The sequence below is a fragment of the Cygnus atratus genome, chromosome 1, assembly GCF_013377495.2.
Source record: "Cygnus atratus isolate AKBS03 ecotype Queensland, Australia chromosome 1, CAtr_DNAZoo_HiC_assembly, whole genome shotgun sequence".
NCBI lineage: Eukaryota > Metazoa > Chordata > Aves > Anseriformes > Anatidae > Cygnus > Cygnus atratus.
In genome coordinates, this window is record NC_066362.1 from 137,991,207 (window position 1) to 138,014,082 (window position 22,876).

General features: G+C 37.9%; 1 protein-coding gene across 1 annotated transcript in view; it reads left to right on the top strand.

Annotated features, from left to right (window-relative positions):
- Positions 1-22,876, top strand: part of OCA2 (OCA2 melanosomal transmembrane protein) — a 191,375-nt gene that overhangs the window by 48,549 nt on the left and 119,950 nt on the right. The window contains 6 exon segments of the mRNA XM_035558138.2: positions 563-645; positions 983-1,136; positions 17,380-17,451; positions 18,330-18,395; positions 19,443-19,499; positions 20,493-20,617. Coding sequence (XP_035414031.1) covers positions 563-645; positions 983-1,136; positions 17,380-17,451; positions 18,330-18,395; positions 19,443-19,499; positions 20,493-20,617 — 557 coding nt within the window.

Below are 22,876 nucleotides of genomic sequence, written 5' to 3' on the forward strand. Positions count from 1 at the left end.
TTTTTTTTTCCCAAGCCATTTGAATTTAAGAAAAAATATCTTGGGCCACAAGGGCACCACTCAGAGCCTGAAGGACACCTGTCCTAAGTGCCATGCAGTTTGTGTTGCAGGTCAAAGAGGGCTGTGCAAACTTCAGAAGCTCTGTACCAATTTGTCTGGAAATTTGGGATTGCTCCCTGGGATTTGTGGCTCTTGCAGTGTGGAAATGCCCACAGTAGCCTTGTGTTGTGTCACCTAGCTGAGATGTCTAGGTGAGGAGCCTAGCTGCCCTAGATGTTCCCTAAAGCCAAACAGAAAGTGTGATGTGGTCTCCCCTCTCTAGAGCAGCTCCTGGAGTTGTTTCTGGCTTCACTCATAGAACAAGGGGATGAGGATAAACTTGCTGAGGGCTGCTAACATAACTAACAAAGTGGAATGAATTTAGGCTGGTGTGTGTGATCTCCTGTCCATAAAAATTCTCCAAGCTGCAAAGGAGATAGAATGAAGGGATATAAAAGCCAGAACAGAGGTTTATCACTTTCACTGACTTCTACTAATATTACCAAATCTGACCCTTTTGCAGGTGGTGTACAACTGGTCTCTACCTTTAAGTTCAAGAAGAAATCAGCATATCATCACAACTAGAACCTTTCAGATGCCAAACAGGTTGGCTACAAGACTCAGAAACAAGCCATTGAAGTTGACATAGACTTGACTGCCAAAGAATAAGATAACATTCTAAAAATAATCTGTTACTGACTGTTTCAGAGGGGCAGGAAAGCATGACATCTCCTTTGCTTTTTAAATGCATTTCCAAGGCTGGGTTGCTGCGTTATCTTCCAAGCAAAGCTGTCTAGAGGGATGAAGTAAAAATATTTGAAAAGTTGCTTGTAATTGCAAAAATATAACATATTTATAGATTCTTAATATAAAATTAATGCATAAATAAAATGAATAAGTTTTCATTAGAGAAGAAAAACAAAACTTTTATTCCTTTCCCCAGAGGCACCATCTTCATAAACATTGAAGCTTTCCTGCAGGAGCCTGGAAGCATTCCTCTCTCCGTGAAACATCAATACCTTCATGCTAATATAGAGGCACAAGTAACAATTGCATCCATCATCTTAGTTGGTGTCTATGTGCTGATCATACTGGAAGTAAGTCATGTTTTGTGCTTTGGTTTTATTTTTTGACCTACATTGCAAATGGAACTTGAGGAAGAGTTTCATTCTTGGGCTGTAACATACTTTTAAAATCTGTGCCTGAATCCTTGCTGAATCATTATTATTGCTAATGGAATGAACAAGGTATGTGTGAGGAAATTGTTCTGAAGTGCAACTGATTCTGGCTAGCTATACTAACGTTACAGTGGTTCTTGCATGTTCTTCTACTAGCACCTCTTAATGTTTTAGTATTTTAACAGGATTATAGCTTGGCTGTGAGAATAAAAAAATAAATTTGGTTTACAAAAGATGCAGAAAATCTTAGGTTAAAAGCAATTAACTTAAAAACATTTTTTTTTTTAACTTTGGTTATTCCCTTTTCTAAGGCACCTCGAACTATAATTTTGCTTATTTTTAAAAGGTTAAACTGTGCACACTTTCTAATATCACTGACATTTAGAAATGTTTTTACCGTATTATTTAAAGAAAAAGAGTCTGAGTTAACATGAAGAAGTCAAGGGATGAGGAACTTTAAACATACATTGTAACTTAATTCCAAAGCCTTGAGTTACCAGACCCAAAGAAAATACCTTAAATCAGCACTAAGGATGAAAAACATGTCAGAAAGAGCACAGGCTGCTACAAACTTCTTTGAACTGAAAACATTAACTGTCTGATTATCTTGAAATACAGTACAAATACAGGGGCCTGCCTTCTCCTTCTTCTTCTTATTTTTTTAAAATTGTGAGTATATACATTCTCCATGAATTTTCCAGGTTGATTCACACCAGATTTCCACTAATATGAAACAGAGAAGTGAATCAGGTCTATAAGGTGCTTAGTAATGTCTGGCATGCTCACTACTTTTACATATCCCTTGTGTACCTTAAGCTTTTCATCCTGTTACCTGCTGAAATGGTAAGAAAGATAGGTAAATGCATTCTTATCAAATATCAGTAATGGGCACACGTAACATGACAGATGCTTTAGACGCTTAGATTATGTCATTCAAGACTGGTGATTTATTTATGAGGCTAAAACTGGTTCTATGTATTTTCTAACTGAACAAAGAGATTTAATATTAAGTGTGAAAGTGGTTTGGACTAGATCTTGATATGAACATAGGTAGGCATACAACACAACACCAAAATAAGCTTCATACTCTTTAATGTAGCTTTTCAAAAAAAACCCTACGCACTCCTATAACAATTGCAAAACATCCTTTTTTTAAAAAAAATATATGTAATGGCTGAGATTTCTTGTTTGCATCTTAGAAAGTCACTTTTGAACAATTCATGTGTGCAAAGGAAATAAAGGCTTGAAACTGAAGAGCAAAACTAAGAAAAGCACACATTTTCCTGTTGTTTCTAAGAAAAAGCTCTGAAACTACTCATTAATTGATTGTTTCTGTGAAATGATAATGGAAAACTCTCTGTTGATGGCAGAAAAAAATATTCCTGCAAATTCAAAGACAGAAATAGATCTTTATAAGTAAACTTTGTTTGAATTTTAAAGTGTGGGAAGTCACCTATTGCATCACAATTTTAGATGCTTTCTCCATAATTTCTGTAGGAATGACAAATGCTACAACTAGAGTAAATTTTAAACTATGAATTTATAAGCTAACTAAAATAAACTAACATAAAATAAAACTTGACTGTTGTTTAGTTCCCTCATGGAACTCTTCCAAGACATGGATATTAATATTCTTAGTATACGTAATAGTGGCTTACCTTATATTTGATATTTATTACTTTGGTGCCTGAAGTCCTGCTTTCTCAACACATTGCACTCTAATCCATTAGCAGTTATCACTGTTAGAGAAATCAATTGGTGTTGCTGCAGGAGCGATCTCTCATGGATTTTCATTTTCTGTGTTGCTGCTCCCCTTCTTTTGTCTGTCTTTATTCTAGTTTCCTGTGTTTTATTCATTATCATTGCCAATATAGGTTCAACTTCAGGCAGTGCAGACACCCAAACAGGTTTTAGAGCTATATTTTCACATATTTTCTTGTAATGGTAAAGAAAGAGGAAGCCTTTTTTCTGTTACAACACATGAGCTATCCAAAGGTGTGCCTCTTGCTCCTCCTGCACAACCCTTTTCCCCATACAGGAACCCCAGATCTTGTGCCCCCAACCTCCTCAAACCCACTGTCCTCATCTTTTAATCCTTCCTTCCCCTTCTCAGCCTGCCCTTTGCTACCTTATTCATCAGTGAGCATACAGGAAACAGACTGCAAGAGCTTCTGCCTCCCACAGATACAGATGATAAGAGACAAAGGAACATATTCTGACTAAAAAATGAAATGCATTTGCTGTAAACAGTCTCCTCTAAACTTGCAGCAGTGTAAAAACATGGGGAAAATTCTGCTCTGAAGCAGCTGTTTGCATCTTTTTTGGTATTGAATTTGTAGGAGCTCAAAGTATATCAAGAACCAGTCTTTGTCAGTGGGGGTCTTAGTATCTTCTGAAGAACAGCACATTGTGAGACATGTTAAGCCACTGAACCTGGTTTCTTCATGCATCTATTTTAAGTGCTACTCCTTTTAAAAATGATTGTGTTATTTGATCATAAAAATATACTCCTTTTAAAAATGATTGTGTTATTTGATCATAAAAATATTAATACATTTTTGGTAAAGGAAGATTCCACTTTCTCATCTTCAATTTGTAATAATTTCTTCTATATGCTTGCCAGAAACATGAATATTTTTGTATTCACCATCCTACTCTACCCCTTGGAGCTTTGGTGTATTGCCTTTAACTCTGGACATCTCTTAGTCACATTTTCTTTGTGAAATCTGTATGTTCCTTTTTCTTTTTTTTCCTTCACATATTCATTCTTTCCTTCAGTAACTAGACGTTCATTCTCTTGAAATTGATTTTTCTTCAAATATTGAACAGTTACCTCTTTGCATTTCAGCCTTCTCTTCCCTTCCCTTCTCCCAGAGGAGAAAAAAGAAAAATAACTGCTTCTTGTGATATTTCTGAATTAATCTAATCTATACTATTTTATAGTGTTGTAGAAAACAATGAAGTATTTCATTTCCTTCCTGGAAGGCTACACTGCACAGGAAATTAAAGCAAGGGTACACTTCAGGAGGTTCAGATCTACCTGTTTTGATGTCAGCTCTGACATCTGACCCTTCAGGGTTACTGAGGAACAGGTGGGCTACAAGTATGTTTTGACATTTTCCACAGGATCATATGGTGTAAAGTCCAGATGTCCAGAGTTTTACATAGATGTTGCTGTGCTAAATTAGTTTCATGGTTAAAAATCTCATAGGTTCCCTTTGTAATACAGTAAGATACTTTTGACTTCTCTCCTTTTGTGTATGTAGATAATGGAATAATACACTGGTGACCTTGAAAAGAAATCTATCTGCTTATCCATATCTTAAAATACTTGTTAATATTAGAAAGTTTTATTGGTGTTTAGAAAAGCTTCTTGAGTTCATAGTTCTTAATAGTAATTACGAATTGCATAATTGTAGCTACGTTGAACATGCATTAATTAGAAATATGTAAGGAGGAATGTGTAACCTTTATTATTAAAGGACAGAGATCATAAATTTGAATGAATTATTAATTGTGTACACTTGTCCACTATTTTCTATTAATTGCATATTTTATGTTGTGGGCTAAAATGGAGTGTTAACTGTTTGATACTTAAGTAAACCAGAAAATATGAAGTTAATAATCTTTAAAAAAACAAACAAAAAACAAACAAACAAAAAAAAAACCAAAAAAAACCTATTTTACGAAGCATTTTATCTAGTCAGGAATAAAAGGCAGAATAACAGTCGTTTTATTAAATAATAAGAAAGTACTGCTAGTACTTCATATGGTAGAAAAGTGATGCTGTCAGGTGCCTGAAATTCTGTGAGATCCTCCACTGGAGCTGTTTTATCACAGTACCTAGCATTTAGTTTCATATCCTGTCCTGTAGGTACCCCTAAGAAAGATCTTGTCAGGATCTTTCAAATAGTATTTTAGTGATCTGATATCCTGAATAATATTTACAAGTCTGTATTTCTCCTTAAAATGCAAATACGTGAAAGTGCAAGATCCGGCTTTAAAAGGTCTAGCTTCTTGCTTTGTGAAGCATGGACTAATAATCACAATTTTCAATTTAATGGAAATGTGGAGTATCGGTTTCTTTCCATATCACTTTTCTATTATTAGCTGGTTTAAATTATGAATAAAAATCCCTTAAGCTCAATTTCTTTAATATAGAGTGATTTTTTAAAATAGCATCTAACCAGTAGAAACTAGCTGCAGACATAAAAATTTTTACATTTTAGTATGTGGTTTAGTACAACCATTTTTTCTAGCGTTGTGGGCTGGTTAAACCAATATCAGAAAGCTCTTTTACAAATGAAATAACATGTTTCTTATTACTACTGTCTGTGCTCAGACAGTCCTCTTTTTTATTTTTATTTTTATTTTTATTTTTTTTATTTCCAGTAAGAGGCTATTTATTTGCACATGGGAAATTATTATACTTTAGAGAGGGAATAGGAAAACAGAAGGAATATTCGCTGGTGTACAAAACATAATACAAAGAGATTGCGATAGACTAAATTTAAGGAAGATTTTTTTCCGATGAGGAGATTCACAGAAACCAGAGATGAGCTTATTCAGCACGGTTTCTCACTTCCCATCCATTCTCATATTGATCTGTGCTTAAATATAGATAGAGAATAGAGTGGACTAGAGTCTTGCCACTTACACATATATCCTACCAAAAGACTGTTAGTACAGGGATGGAAGAAAATCCATAGTCTTTATTTGGAAAGATGGCATAAAAAAGAAAATCGGAACTGCTGCTCTCCCTGGCCTTAGTGGGAAATAAATAAATTCCTGCTACTATTATTTCCAGTTGTGCTAGGATGCAAGAATTGTGAAGAGGCACTAAAACACTGCTGTAGGTGTTGGCAGAAAATTAGGGAAGATAAGAAGAAACCATCTATCCCTTTTTGGTGAAGAGTCTGAGCCATACCTCATAAGGCAAAATAAAATTTGTCCTCTTCTGCCCTCCTGTCTGGGACTGGGAAGGAGAAAAAAAGGACAAGGTGGGGGCAGAGCTGGTAAACCAGTGCCTCCTTGGTGTGCCAGCCAGCTTCTAGCAGCACAAACATGCTGGAGAGCAAAGACTTCTTGACTGTCTTGATCATTTGCACTATTTTACAGTGAGGTAGAAATGGAGCCAGGAGCTAGGGCACAAAGAGTGAACTTGCTGGACAGAAGCAGAGATCATTAATGTCATGATGCTGTGAATGGCATGGAATCTGAATCCTGCTTAGTGATATCTAAAATGTAAAAATCCAGTAGAAAAACCTAGCTTTCTATGGAGCTGGTTGGCTACATCTTTCCTAGGCAGCAGGTGGTTGCAGGTCTCCTTTGGAGTCTCCAATACCATGGTACACCATTGCCATTCAAATGTCTCTTTTTTCTATTTTTCCAGCTGAAAATGTGTAAGGTAATGAGGGCTGTCTTGCTGTGTCTGTGAGTAATGCTTTCATGACATAAAACCGATGGCGTGCACTGAGAACGGTGTTGAGGCCTATGGAGTGAATGCCAGGAGGCAGCAAAGCTTGCTAAGATGGAGGACTGGATGGTGTTGAGGCCTATGGAGCAAGTGGTAGGAGGAAGCAAACCTTGCTAGGATAGGTGCTGGAGGACTGGATTGAGCAAGGGGATCTAGATGTAGGGCAGATCCATCCCTCCTGTCCCCCAGAGGAATTTTTCTCCAAACTTTACACTGGATATTCTCCAAGAGTGTTGGTGAGGCCCAAACAAGATTTGCAACTGAGCTAGCAATTAAGCAATGTGGACTGTCAAGATCATTCCTTTTTTTTTTTTTTTTTTTTTTCTGATTTAGGAGGATGATGTGACCTTATATGGAGAAGCTCAAAATGACTTAAAGTAGCTGTGCAGGAGCATTACAAGTTGTTCCTTATGAGCAGCAGTACTGGCCAGGTGCTGGGATTTCTACCACTGGGTAGAGCAGAGATACTGCCTCCAATAGGACAGAGCCAACACCAGTTGGATGAACTACAGCCATTTTTACCTGCCACAACCGCAACAAAGGAAGCGTACAGTGGGCAATATCGATAGGTGGACACTTAGACTGGATGATCTTAGAAGTCTTTTCCAACCTTAATGATTCTGTGATTTTTATGATTTAAGTAAAGGAAGCACAGAGTACTGTGTGTGTGTGTCTACACGTGTGCGCTTTAAAGAATACTATCTTAGATGATGGTACTTCTGTAGTGTGTAAGCTGGCCCTAATTAAGAACTTAATAGAAAAAAAATTGCCACTGGATGGTGCTGCTTGCTATTCCAGGGAAGAGATGGCATTATTGCTAGCTTTAAAGCTTTAGATGCTGGCACCCAGTCTCCACTTTTCACAGAATGCTATTTTTTTCTGAAATAATAGGAGTCATATTTCCAACACTGTGTAAAAACTAATTTCTAAGTGTCCATTTTCTATTCTCTATTGCTTTTTAAAATTAATTTCAAACTGCATTTTGTTCAATTTATGAGACTGTCAAGCATAAATGTCTTGCCCTGCCTTGCATACTATGTATGTTGCTTTTTTTTTTTGAGACGGGCAATAGAACATTAAATTAGCTTAATTGAATGTTGCTGTTCAGCTTCTACCCTGCCTACGGCAAACAGAGGGGCAGAGAGCCATGAAGTCTTAAAATTTTAACAAGGTGTTAAAACTCACATACACTTCTAATGCATGCAAATGGGGATGAGAACCAGTCAGCTTCTTCTGGGGCCTTAGATGATGTCTTCCTTCAGCGTGAGCAGGGCAAAAAGGAATAAACAAACACAAGGCAGTGGAGGGGTACTGAGTATAGTTGATGGCACAATCTAAAGAGGAAAAAAATCCAGAGGAGAAGGAAAAAAACGGAGTGAGGAAGAGAGGAGATGCCAGAGATGAGAGATACACCAGAGAAACAGCCAGCTGGAGCAGACAGCTCCCTGTAAAGGCAAGGTGGGTGCTGCCGTTAGCCATACTGTTCATAGTGCAGGGCTGCAATTCTGTACGGTCATAATAGGCTGCTGTTAAAGAAGAGTGATGAATATTCACACCAGGAAAGTAAAATAGACTTACACCTCAGCTTTGTGGTTTTCTTCGTGTAATTTCTTTACATTAGAAACTCTAATGTAGTTAGTCTTTAGGACATTGTGATAACTGGGAAAATACAGATGCTGCCATCTTCTTTGGTTTCAAGAAAATGTTCCACAACTGCAAAGGTTTTAGCAAGACTGAAAACTTGTTGCCAGGCCAACCTGTCAACATCTAATGGCTTTGGTCGTCAGCCTGCAGTAGTGGTTTGGTTTATCATCATCTAGGTAGCAACACTAAGTCCTTTAATGGCACAGGACCTGATCTCTCTGCTTCAGTCATATAGCAAATGTTTTTGTAGCTAAAATATCACAGGAACAATATGCCTTGGCACACAAAAATGCTTACCATCCTGTTCTTCCACAGGGCTCTGCTTTCTATTCATCTGACCTGACTCAAGGCCTTGATTTACAGAACCTCAGTTCATTCATCTTTGTGTGTCTCTCCAATTTCACATTCAGACAAAACTCCCAAATTCAAAGCAAATAAAAAGATGTGCTTTTAAAATTTGAGTCTGTGTGGCTCTCAAATCATCAGATATTACTGGATTTCCACGTCCAGTATGTCCTGGAGGGGTCTGAAAACAGTTTTGTTATATCAGAGTCATCTCAACAGGTAACGGCTGGAAAACACCCACCAATGTCTGTAATTATATTGATACAACAGACTGATAGACTTTTTTTCTCTCTTTTTTTTTTTTTTTTTAAATCTCTGGCTTTTAGCAATATTCTGAGCAGGGAGCTAATTTTGAAAAACATTCAACTTGGAAGTTTAGCAGTCATTTTAGCCCTCTTGATATAGGAACAAACCTTCTTCTAGAGACTCCAGCCAACATCTGTATGAGTGCTGTTGCCTTCCCTCCTTTCCTCTTGCCTCTGCTCTTTTCTCCAGCTTAATGAAAGAAGGGAATGAATTAATCAGATAATTTGATCTCCTTCGTCTTCCCCCCCCCCCCCCCCCCCCCCCCCGCCCCTCTTTTTTAGTGCATCGTTTTTTAAGTAAGAAGAACTGATATCAGCTGGGGAAACAATTTATTTACTTAATCACTGAATTTTGAGGCTATTTTGCCTAGACAGAGTTCCCAAGATATTTTTGGCCTTGAATTTATCTTATATTTTGAAAAATTGCATGAGGAGGTGGCAAACTGCTTTACTTTACTTTTCCTTACGCCTTTACCTTAAGGCAGGGTTGTTTAAACCATGACTGTCTGCACTGACATTGAATTAGAACAAGTAACTTGGCACACTGAGTAAAACGTCTTTTATAGCAGAATGGCTTAGACTGGTGCTTTCTTACCTTGTGGTTGTGTAGATGTTCTTTAGGATTTACACAGTTTGCTGTAGAATGTAATGTTTCGATTAAAAAAAAGCCTTTACAGGTTGGGAATGTGCCTGTAAAAATTGCTTATTGAATGTATGTTGAATGTTATTTTCAGAGTTATAGGTATCAACCGTTTATTGTATGATTAATGAGAATGCATGTTAATGCTAAAATATGCAGCTTATGTTTACAAGTCCACAGAATTCTTGTCTATATTCTTAGCTGAACCTAAGCACACATTTCATGTATGTGGCAATACTATATTGAATCACCATTGAATTCTTGTAAAAGTAAACCATCAGTTCAGTTATTTTTTTCCAGCAAGGTATTCTTATGTCCAGTGTTTTGATATTACTAAGCTTATTTTTGTAAGCCAAAATAAGGTTTTCTAAAAATTTTACCTAGTGTAAAGTCTTATTTTATGATTTGCCTAGTCACGTGTATAGAACACATACAGATAGTATCCTAATCTGCAGACAAAGATATAAATAGCTGTTCTTGCTGTCAGTGTTTTTTGTGATGCTTCTAGTCCCTTTGGGATCCTTGATACACATCATCTTTCAGCAGCTGTACCCTGCGTGTTTGCCTCAAGAGATGCTTTAGTCCTTCCCTGAATACTTCATCAGTATAAGTTATACTTTCTAAAACGTATTGAGCAACTCCCTTTTGGTTCATTAGACTCCCTGGAGAATTTACTCGCTACTGCTTAGCTAAGTAATTCCAAGGCAATTAATTTTCTGTTATCATTCATTTCGCACTAGCTGTTGAGACAGGTCCCCTGTAAGGGGTTCCCAGGCACTGGGAAGAGTGCTCTGGGGCTGAAGGAGCAGCAGAACTGCTTCTGCAGAGCTCTTGTGGGGAACAAACAAGAGGACATAAAGCATTAGCTGCCATCACCAGCTAAAGGGGAGGTATGTTGCTATGCTTTCACTAGCTGGTGCTGGCTAGATGGCTTCTTTAATATAGGTGAGCATGAAGAAAATCAAATAAATATGTCTGGCTCCATTGAATTCCCTTTTCTTCCGCTATGATCTCATCTGTACCTGACTATATCCTGCATTTCTAGTCTATCAGTTTATATTGTGTCCACATTGTGCAATTTGTCAGAAGTAAAGCACATTCTCATGTGCTGAGAATTTGATGTCATTCAGCTTTGAAGTGGGTTTACTGCAGGGTATTGCAAAGCTTTTTTAACCCTTGTTTTTTTTAACAAAAACTCAAATTTTCCATTATGTTGCTTGACGGAATAAAGAAAAATTACCGAAGTTGGTTAGCTAAATTTTCGTTGGTTTCCTTTCTGGAAATGTCAGTTTTGATTTCAGTTTCTGATGCCAGTTTCAGTCTTTGGTGTTAATTTTCTAGACCATAAGTGGATTAAATTTGTGTGACGTGAAAGACTGAAGTTTTTTCTGTATCCTGCTATTAAAAAAAAAAAAAAAAAAGAGAGAGAGAAAAAAAAAAGAGAACTTAGTGGAAACATTTTAATGCACTCTTAAAACAGCCAAACCAGTACAGGGCAATGCACAGTACCAAAATTTATAAAGTACATGAAATCTCCATTGCAGGGATCTGAGGAATACATTTCCAGAGGCAATCAAGGTAACGCTGTCTTGATTATCTTTAGAAAAAGCAAACTCTTTCTCTCTGGAAAAAAAAAAAAAAAAAAAAAAAAAGAATGCTTCAGAAAATCCTCTTCAATGCTGAGGATATTTTTTAACCCAATAAACCCTTATTAAAACATAAAAAGGAATAGATATAAAGCATTAAATCAGAAAAAAGCTATCCTAGAGCAAATTTTATCCCCATTCTCTTCCTCCCTGTCCCCTGAGAATAAATAATTGAACTAGAGACTTTGTGAAGTCTTAGAGGGATTTGGCTGTTGATTTTTATAGCAAAGGTCTCAGCTACTCTGAAGGTGCGTGGAAAATGTATAAAACCCATATGTGAATATAGGCTTGGGAATAACCACCTCCTGTTGAAATGCAGCAATGCTGCCACTCTATCATATGAAAATGAATTTTTCAGGAAAAGAAGTATTTTAATGCAACAGGCTTCACTGGAGGGAAAAAAAAAGATAAGAAGTGAATTGAGGCTGCGTTTGAAGCTTTACATTAAAGTCACTGACAGTCATATTTCAACTGCCATTTATCACTTACAAAGAAAGACTTGTGGAAATAAAATGTTTGTTATGATGTATCATTTATCAAATATCTTCAGAAGCACATTTTAGAAATACGCATGCCCTAGATTTCAGCTAGGAAGTGTATGCTCTGAAATAGCATACAGGTCACCATTCACTGGGCTCCTAAATAATTTTCTTTTACCTCCTGACGCGCTTTACAGGATAAAGTCTATGGAATTTTGGATCATTTTTATAATGATGTTATTGTAGTCTATCACCCCCTGCCCCCCACTCCCCCCCCCCCCCCCCCCCCCCCCCAAAAAAAGATGAACTCAGTGCAAACATTTTAAAGCATGTTCAGATGGATAAAGAAATTTAAATCTGAAGAAGGTCTAAGTTGCCTAAATCCAATTTGCATTAAAGCCGTGGAAATGTATATTTTTAATTAATATCAAGCACAACAAACTTGTGTCATAAATTATTTGGGTTGTTTTGATTTCTTATGTTAGAATTAACTTCTGAATTAAGAGTATGGAAACTATCATACAGAATCAGCATTTGGCACATTGTCACACAGCAGGCAATCATGAGAAAACCTTTCTTCAGATAATTACAAAACAAATCTCTTACAGAAGTTTTTCTGATCTCTGCCCATTGTGTTTTGACCTTATAGCATGATCCTATGGTGTTATCACAACACCTACATTGCTGATGTTATTTTTAATAGACTCCATTTTTTGCATCTTTGTGTGTTTTCATTATTTATATAAAATCCTGTAAATTACCATTCCATTTTCTCAGTTCTCAGCCAAAGTGTTATTCTGTGTAGGTGAGCATAAGGTCTGAGCTGTGCATTGTAAAGGCTGCATTGTTTTCAGAAGCAGTTTCCATTGAGATAACTATCCCTTTGTAAATCGCAAGTGCCATCTTTTGCTGTTTCATTAAGTAAGCACTGCTAGGCGTTCTTCAGAGGAAAACAAAGATAATGGTGACAATGAAGGTGTCCCTTCTGAGAAGAGATTATAAGGCTTGTAGTCAAGGAAGGTGAAGAACTCTAGCATGCAAACTGATAGACCAAAGGCTTTGCATCTTCTAGCATCTGTTCTGCCTTTTCTTCTCAATGGCCATTACTTTTTTTTTTTTTTCCCAGAAAACTTTCCAGGAAATCAGGAAAGGAACTTTTATAGTAAGTGCATTTTACAGAATGGCTTAAAATCATTGCAAAGTGGGGATCCATTTGTGGGATGGAATAAATAAGTGACTTGAAAATAAGATGTCACTTTAGTATGTGCCTTTGACAGAATGAGGACCAGAAAAGATATAAGGAGGAATTACTTGTGAAACAAAAATTTGGACAAGAGGCACGTTGGAGAGAGAATGAAAAAGAGAAGAGGTGCTCTGATATGCAGTGTGCAGTATGGAAAGTATTTTAGTGATGTTTTTTGTCAAAGGAATAATGAGTACTGTGTAGCTGAACTGTGGTCCAGACAAGAGGTTATCAGTGCTGGAGATGGATTCTTTGAAAGGAGAGATGAAATAGAGAGTAAGGTTCAGGTACCATAGAAAGGTCTATGAGAGTTATTGACTACGTCAGTGTATTACAGCCCAAGCATCCAAAACTGTGCCTCTCAGTTATCTAGAACTAGTGTGTCACTGGCACTACTGTATGTAGAAGGACCCTAGGAGCCTTCTCTTCCTCCACCATATGCAACCAGAAGTAAATCCTTGAGCTGCTCTGATTACTCCATAACTGGTTATCTCCAACACCAAAAGTCTACTTAAAACGGCTGGACTGACCAGAGTTTAGTGCTATAGCCCTGGGCTTACCACCCAACTTTTCCTGTCATTTGTAACTGAAAGAAAGTAGAGGCCAGTCATTTGCCTCTACTTACTTTCTTAGCTTATAAAATGGAGACTCTATCCAATCAGGCTTAGACAGCCAATCCAAATCTTTGATATTACAGGCAATTTCTGTTTGAAAGAGAAATTCCTTATAAATCATGGTTCTTTCAGCATATTGTCTTTGTTCACAAAAGAATGCACAAAGATACACTTTCCCAAGCATGAGAAGGACCAATTTAATATGGATGATTTCTCACTTTATCTTTCAAAATTTCTTTAGATTCAGAAGTTCATCAAATCTCTCAGCTTTCCTGGAGCTAAAAGTCTGTTAATTTATTTCTGAGCACTTTCAGTTCTGTACCTGAGCTGTTGCTTATGCATACACTCAGATTCATCCTGAAATGATATTCATCTTCTTTTCAGACTTCAAAAGGGTTTGGATTGGGTCCACAGTGTTTTCCAAAAGAATAATAGTGGATTTTTGCCTAACATGATGTCCTCCAAATGTGAGATTTTCCAGAGATACACATGGCATAGATATTAGGTGGAACTGTAGTTCTGAGTATCATAGCTTTTAAACTGTATCTCTTATTTTCTCTATTTGTAAGCTTTTAGAATGCATCTGCAAATACATTGTTTGTTTGGGGCTTGCTTTATGTGAAAAGAAAATCAAAGAGTAATCTACTCTTTTCTAAACCTCCTCCAGATCTCCTCAGCTTTTGAATAACTATATTTCTTGGTGCTTCCTAGTGTTTATATTTGTGTACAACTTCCACTTGATAATTTGCTGGAATGAAGAGTTGCACATTTTACAAGATTTTTGCAATAGAGCTTTGTACCTGAACAGACTTTGTTCATTCTTTAGGATATACTTTTGTAAATGCCTCTTGAAAGACTACCAGGGTGAAGGAGCTGATAGATGACTCCATTTGTGCATTTTTCCCCATCTTTCTGCAGAAACAAAAGCAAATTTTAACCATAGGTGCCTCTTGGAAACTAAAAATGCTGTCAACCTAATATATGCAATTAAGTGTATAATTATGATAACAAAAATGCTTATGTGGAAATATGCCAAAGTAACAATACAAAATATCTAGGACCAATCAAATCTTGGAAAATCCATGATGTTTTTCCAAGAACTGCAAAAGAACTATCAAAAGAACTAAATTAAACGGTGACTGATCACCCACTTATCACCCACTTCTGTGGGAGCTGGTTGGAGACAATCTGTGCTACATACTTTTACATCATTAGGACATAGAAATGTTGGTCTGATCTCCTGCTTTATTACTGTGAATAAATTATTTTTCAGTGCATTTTGAATGAAAACAGGAAAATGAGACAGATTTTCATTTGACTCCTAAAATTAGTCAATTAAATATTTATTTTTCTAGTCATTTGGTAAATTGCTTTGTTGTTTAGCATTAGTGTTAAAATTTTATGTTCAAGGAAAAAATCGAAGCCAAATGTCTTCTTTTTTCCTTTCCTATATAAGCAGGTGGGAGGGCCTTGAGATGTCCATGTCCTATTTTTCTTATCAGCAATATATTTCTTATAAAATTAGCAGCAAAGGAAATATTTCTAGACTGTCTTATTTCTTTCTGAGATATAATTCTTGCTTCTGTCTGAATGTTTAAACACATTAATAGTAAATGCTGTTGATTAGATTTGGTCTTTTGTAGTGTGATTTTTACTAAATACATTCTAAGTTTGAGTTATTTTACACAATCTGTGATCTTCCAGACATGGTGGATTAAACAATTACAAACGAGCAATTGGAGGAGGAAAAAGCACATTTTTCAGGGCTTGTCTGCTTTCATACTTTCTCCTTGAGAATTTTAAGTGCAATTTGTTCATTGGACATATAGACATGAATAAATGTCTGTATATTGTATGAACTGTTAAAGTATTAAAACAATATCTACTGAAAGTTGTGTTGCAGTCTGAAGTATGGATCCTATTTTCAGATGCATTGATCACATACTAGAGAAACATTAGAGAAGGGCAGAATCACTGTTCAAGGGCTGGTTAGTCTAGACACTGGTGGAAGTACCTTTTGAAGAACTACAAGAGACAAAGGTGTCCAGTAGATTTAGCTGAAGTATTATATGGCTTCCTTGAAGCCAAAACATTTTTGTAGAGAAAACACTGATGTAGAAAACCCCTGTATGAAAGAAGAATGTTCTTGTTGTGGTGGTTTTACCCTGCTATGCAGCTAAACTCCACCACAGCCACTCTATCACTCCCCCTACCTCAAAGGAATAGGGGGAGAAAATATGATGGAAAAGAGCTCAAGGGTTGGGAAAAGGACAGGGAGATCACTCACCAGTTGCTGTCACAGACAAAACAGACTCAACATGGGGAGAGCAATGCAATTTATTGTCTTTCACTAGCAGTGCAGAACAGTGATAAACGTCAAACTAAAAACACCCTCTTCTACGTCATTCCCCCAAGTGACACAGGTGAATGGGGAATGGAGGCTGTGGTCAGTCCCTAACACTTCAACTCCGCCACTCCTTCACGGTCACTCCCTGCCCCTGCTCCACGTGGGGTCCCTCCACGGGATGCCGTCCTGCCCGAACTGAGCCTGCGGGGCCTGCCCACAGGCAGCAGCTCTTCAGGAACTGCTCCCACTTGGCTCCGTACCACGGGGTCCATCCCCCAGGAGCAAACTGCTCCAGCACGGGTCCCCCACGGGTGGGCGGCAGCTCCCCCCAGACCCCCTGCTCCTGCGTGGGCTCCTCTCCACGGGCTGCAGCTCCAGCCCGGGGCCTGCTCCTGCGGGGGCTGTCCATGGGCCGCAGCCTCCTCCAGGCCACATCCACCTGCTCCACCGGGGGCTCCTCCATGGGCTGCAGCGTGGAGATCTGCTCCGTGTGGGACCCATGGGCTGCAAGGGGACAGCCTGCTCCACCAGGGGCCTCTCCACAGGCTGCAGGGGAGCTGCTGCTGCGTGCCTGGAGCACCTCCTGCCCTCCTGCTGCACTGACCTTGGGGGCTGCAGGGCTGCTTCTCTCACATTTTCTCACTCCTCTCTCCCAGCTGCTGTTGTGCAGCTTCCTTAACTCTGCTCTCCCAGAGGCCCACCCAGTGGCTCTGGCCAGCAGTGGGTCCCTTTTGGAGCTGTCTGGAGCTGGCTGTGATCTGACATGTTCAAATATAATGTGTGAGAGTGCAAAAGCAAGTACGCAGGTTTGCAAGATCTATCGGTGCCCCAGACCACAAAATGGACCTAGAAACTCAATCTAGTATGTCTGTGTAAGATTCATCTGCTCCAGGTCTGAGCTATGTACTTTGGTCTTGCTTTGTATTTGTAGGTCATTGTAGTTCATTGGATATAAACAAGTGCCTAGAAAGAATGAGGTAGACCACCTGATGGCCATGTGTCTTCTTCCCATGGGCTGTGAAGGGAAACCAGCAAGACTAGCTCAGGCAGAGATGCCTGACTTTTTGATCCTTAAGCTGGGAAGATTAATGGCTTTCCTACTCAAGCCACTAGTTGGCAAATATAGGAAATGCATGCCCAAGTTCCTTCTCTGCCTTGAGATCAGAGTTGAGACTTCCTACAGGGTTCCCATAGATGTGGCATTTATTTATTTTTTTAATCCTATAGTGAGTCGAAGTAATCAGCCATTTTCTCTTAAGCTTTATTTATTTATTTATTTATTTATTTATTTATTTTTGAGAGGGTAGTGTGGTCAAATAAGGAAAAAAAAACAAGAAAAGATTCAACTACAGAAATTTTTGTTCTTTTAATAATAATGAGATGTTAAAAGGAGTCTTTGGTCACTTCTTAAACTTTCTTGCAGATTGTTCACAGGACCCTTGCAGCGATGCTGGGTTCTTTGGCAGCTTTAGCGGCATTAGCTGCTGTTGGGGAGGTAAGTTATCAAACTGTAAGTGCTTACTTCCTTACTTCAATTCTGTCTATGATATCAAAAAATCCAGGGGTTGCCATGTTGTGAGTGGACACAGGAGACAGCAGCCTTTTTAAATAGAACAAGGTGGTAGGGCAGATATTAGGATGGGGAGTCACCATGGGGAAAGCAGGAGAGCCTATGACATAGACAGAAGAGGAGTAAAAGTCAGTTGATGCATTTAGTTATGATTTGCAGGAAGCTGAATTTTTAGCATAATTCAGATTTATTTTAGCATGGTTATTTTCAGTAATGTTAGGTTACCAATCAAACCTAAATGGAAAATACACTGCCTTCTGCTGCCCTAAATATTTACACCTCATGCTTATACTTTCCAATCCTTTTGTTCCCCCTTGTCACCCCCACTTACTCTTAGTTGATATTTAGTGAAAAGTCTGATTGATTTTTTTTCATTTTTTTCTTATAACTAGTCACCACATCATTGCTATGTTCTTGTAAATTCCCTCCAATGTGTTCACAGGTGAAGCTGTATGCTTTTGTTATTTTATGAAAAGGAAAAATGGGGTGTACCATATAATTCTGTTATAATTTATTTCTTCAATGCTACATAAGGAACAAATAGATAAACCAAGAGCTTAATGTAGGCTTTTGATAGTGACCCACTTAGGATGCCTGCAGTACTTTAATAGTAGTAGTAGTAACAATAATAATAACGAAGTAATAAAAAAAGAGTCCTTTTTGTGTGCCTTGTAGGAACACTTATTAATTTCTGTCAGAGCTTATTTAAATGGCTCATCAGTTAAGTGGAGTTTATACTTCATAGCTAATCACAAGTTAGGTGTTCCGCGGTATTTACTGGTAATTGTATTTTTTGATTGCAGAGGCCAAGTATGGTCAAAGTGGTAGAGTGGATTGATTATGAGACACTGGCGCTACTGTTTGGAATGGTAATTAAAATGTATCTCTTGCTCTAAATGTGTTGAGATAATCACATTCAATATCTAGATGTTACTTTTAAAAAAGTTTCGTTAATTGCACTTTACTGGGACATGTTCTGATGAAAATTTGGCCCTAAGATATTTATCAAAAAGGATGATGAGCATACCTTTGAAGGAGCTTTTGATCTTTTTTTTTTTTTTTTAAATCTGTAGAATCATATTGATAACACACACAAAAACCATCATTGAGGTCTATATATTGGAAAACCTGTTTAAGTGTCAAGTTTTATCACTCTCATTTATCTTAATTTTGTTTACTCAAAAACTTCCTCAAACACACTCTACTGGCTTTCTTTGTCTTACTGTCATGTTTGGAGCCAAAAAGAGAAAGCCAGAAATGGAGGAGAAATATATGATTAGATTATAATAATATACTATATTATCACTTCGCCCAGAGCTATTTATGATAAAAAGTGTTGTCCAAGTGTGATTAAATGCTGATATAAAATACACAGTTTATGCAGGCAAAATTACCATTTTCTGTTTCCATTCTGAGCTTTTTTTTTTTTTTTATTTACTGACAATGCTCTGGGCCCCCCTGCCCTCCCCACAAAAAAGGAAAGCAAAAAAAAAATAATCTGTTGGGAGGAAAGATGGAAGGAGAGGCAACAGCCCAGAAATTTGGGCAAGTGCAGGTAATTCTTGGAGCTGATATTTTCTGTAATCTGTAGAGCATTACTGCAGAAAGCACACAGTTATTGGCTTCTCTTGATTAATGACGCAAGGGAGACACATTGAGTCTTTAATGTATGATGCCTACTTAGTCGTTACAAATAAAATTCAACCAGACTAATTTATAGACTGCTAATGCTGAGAACTAAATTTCACCATATGATATCTGAGATAACCAACAGCTGTAGTAGTTATCCTGATATGAAAATGATCAGATTCTCAAAACGGTGGCAGATACAAAGGACTTCTGTTAGGGCCACAAACTATATTACATTGGTTTTGTGTAATTTGGATGCAAGCTATTTTTTTTTCTTCTTTTGGTAGATGGTTTTGGTGGCCATATTTTCAGAAACTGGATTCTTTGACTACTGTGCAGTAAAGGTAGGCTTGTTTCGATACTCTTAATTATTACTAGTTTAATAAAGTTAGCATTTAATAAGATCATCAAAGAACTTCAATAGAACTTTCTTTGGGCAGTGTGTATTTATCACACTACAAATGACAGTGGTCAACTTGTAGTTTTGCAAGAAAATCTTTTAGGGATGAAAGGAAGTCTTTAAGGCAATTCTCTTTTTACAGGAGAACGGCAAAAGCCCCCAGTAGGATATACAAGCATGTGGACAATATAAAGTTGAATTATCCCACTAACTTGCCCAGGACTGCAGTTCCTCTGTAGCTGAAATCTGTATTTATATCTGGCAGTAGGAGAAAGGAAATATGGGAACAATCATTAGCTTTACAGTCACACATGATAAATGGCCACAGACCTTTGCACAGTAGCAGAACCAAAGATTACATGAAAAGGGTAATACTGATGGATTGGCTGTAAAGCAAGTATTACCCATAGTGAGGGACTCCTGTTGCAAAGCTTAATTTTCCTGAGAACTGTGGAAAGAAATAAAACAAAAGCAATAAAGAGTACTGCTTTGAGCACAGAACACCCAAGCAAAATGCACGTGGACAAAAACCCTGTCTAGATAGATGTCCAGACTGTGTAGCCCTGGTGGTGCTGCTGTGAGGATGAGGAAGGTGTCCCAGCTTGTGAAGGTGATAGGAGGGCTGAACTGTGTTAGTCCACCCTGTCATGCAGGCAGAAGGTGGAGGCTCAGTCCTGCTCCTGCTGCAAACCCCCTCCATGCCTGGCAGTGGAGTATGAGGTCTCTTCACACTTGTATGATGGAGATGTTTGCCAGCTTCCAGTATATGTTTTGTTGCTAAATTAATTCATATTGGAGAGGGCAGTGATGGACGTGTATGGAGTAGTAAATGCTCTGAGCTCACTGTTGCTTCATCTTTCATGAAGTAGTTTATCTGTCATTTTTTGAAAGCTCTGCTGGAATGGTGTAGTCCCTTATTTTTTTTTTTTTTTGTTAGGCTTATCGATTCTCTAGAGGCAAGGTGTGGGCCATGATTACGCTTCTGTGCCTTATTGCTGCAATTCTTTCTGCATTTTTGGACAACGTTACCACTATGCTGCTCTTTACTCCAGTAACCATAAGGTACTTTATTGTTATGGTTTTGGACTTAGTCTTTTATAGCCAGCAATCAGTAGTAGACATGTGTGCATAAACGCTTGTTTGGACTTTTTTCATTGTCTAAATGGAAATTAAAACTTCAAATACTCCTATTGTATTAGGGTAAAGAGCTGATGTTTTCAAAGGGATCAGTTGTTATTTTCCTTTTGTGTTGTTTGGTGAACATGTATCTGAAGCCTGTTTAACTGCCTTGGGAGTTAACCGCCCTGGTTTTTCTCCATATCTGAACTACAATAGGCTATTGCACCAAATGCTCCCTAGCAGATGACTTTTTTTCCTGTAAGCATGGAGATTTTTTTTAATTAATGCTGTCTTGTCCTTTACGGGCTATATACAATTTTGTCTATTAACCTATGTTTTACATAAGTGTTATCCCTTCTAATACTTGTTAAAAGGCTTCCAGATTTCAAGTAAGAATCTTCTTTTGAGTTATGAGACTCTGAATTTCCTTCCTGATGGTGATCATGACATTGATACAGTCACAGGTCAATTCTGTGATTGGAGATGAAATATTTGGATTTTTTAAAAGAAAACAGTGACTTTAATTACTTCAGATTTATGTAAATTAGTAACACATGAATTGCAACCTCTATGAATGTGTGACTAGAAAGCACTGTTTAACCTGAATTTAACCTGTGTCTGGTTAACCCAGTTTAGTTTATGAAAGATCTAGTGTGGTTTTAAAATAATCCTGAGTGATGTAATGCTTGCAGTCATTCATAAAATAATAGAATGGCATGGGTTGGAAGGGACCTTTAAGGTCCTTGAAGATCACCCAGTTCCAACTCCCCTGCCATGGGCAGGGATGGCACCCACTAGATCAGGTTGCCCAGGGCCCCATCCAGCCTGGCCTTGAACAATTCCAGGGATGGGATACCCACAGCTTCTCTGGGCAACCTGTTCTGGTGCATCATCACCATCACAGTAAACGTTCCTTATTTCTAATCTAAATCTTCCTTCTTTTAGTTTAAAGCTATTATCCCTTGTCCCATCTCTATCTGTCCATGTAAAAAGACACTCTCCATCTTTTTTATAAGCTCCCTTTATGTATTGAAAAGCTACAGCAAGCTCTCCCCAGAATATCCTCTTCTCCAGGCTGAACATCCCTGGCTCTCTCAGCCTTTCTTCATAGGAGAGGTGCTCCAGCCCTCTGATCAACTTTGTGGTCTTTGTCTGGACTTGCTCTCATAGGTCCATGTCCTTCTTGTGCTGGGGGCCCTGGATGCAGGACTGCAGGTGGAGCTTCACAAGGGCAGAGCAGAGGAGGGCAATCACCTCCCTCACCCTGCTAGCCACTCCTCTGTTGATGCAGCCCAGGATGCAGTTGGCCTTCTGGGCTGCAAGCACGCACTGCTGGTTCATGTCGAGCTTTTCATCCGCATGATTATGACATCATTAAAAAAGTATTAAAGCACATCATTAAAGTACACAAAATTCTATTAAGATATGCTGCCATTTTAAAAGGTAGTGTAAAGCAGTAAAAACCAATTTTGCAAGTGTCATTTATTCTAGATTGGGAAACAGCTGGGGAGTGAAAGCTCCATTTGTCTTCTGTCTGATTATATTTTAAAGAGATCACTTTGCCTTACTCCAGTCAATAATTTCACCTCTAACAGTAAGCAACATTGGAATTATTAAACACCAAGTTTTCTTTAGCTGTGTTGCAGAATATTTTGTATTAACTATAATTGGGAATGGATTGAAACACAGATGTCAGTGCATCATGAACTACAGTTCACAGGCAGAGTTACTGTAGCATTTATTCCTTTTTATAGCAAATGAGCTTGTAACACGGAAGAAGGGCAAATTCAGTGTGCAGGAAACATTTGTATATGAATTACTATCAAAGTGAAAATAAAATTTGCTATAATCGAAACAAATAATAGCCTATTTCTAAAAACATCATGCTGGGGGTCTTTTTTTTTGTTTTTATCATACTGTCATTGTCTTCAGCCCTCGTCTAAAGCTTCACTACATCACACTGCACTGCATTGCCATGGAGATGGAGCTTGCAGAAAATGCTACCGATTCTGTGAATATAAGGATTTAGACTGCCATTAATAAGGCGTAAAACATGATATTTGTTTCTCTCTGCATTTTGAAGTAAGCTGATAAAAAATTAATAACTACCCATTCTTAGCTATAGTTTATTTTCAAAATGCTTTGTTATTGGGAACTGGAAAAGACTAATGGTTGTTCACATGGGAAATTATATAACTAGGG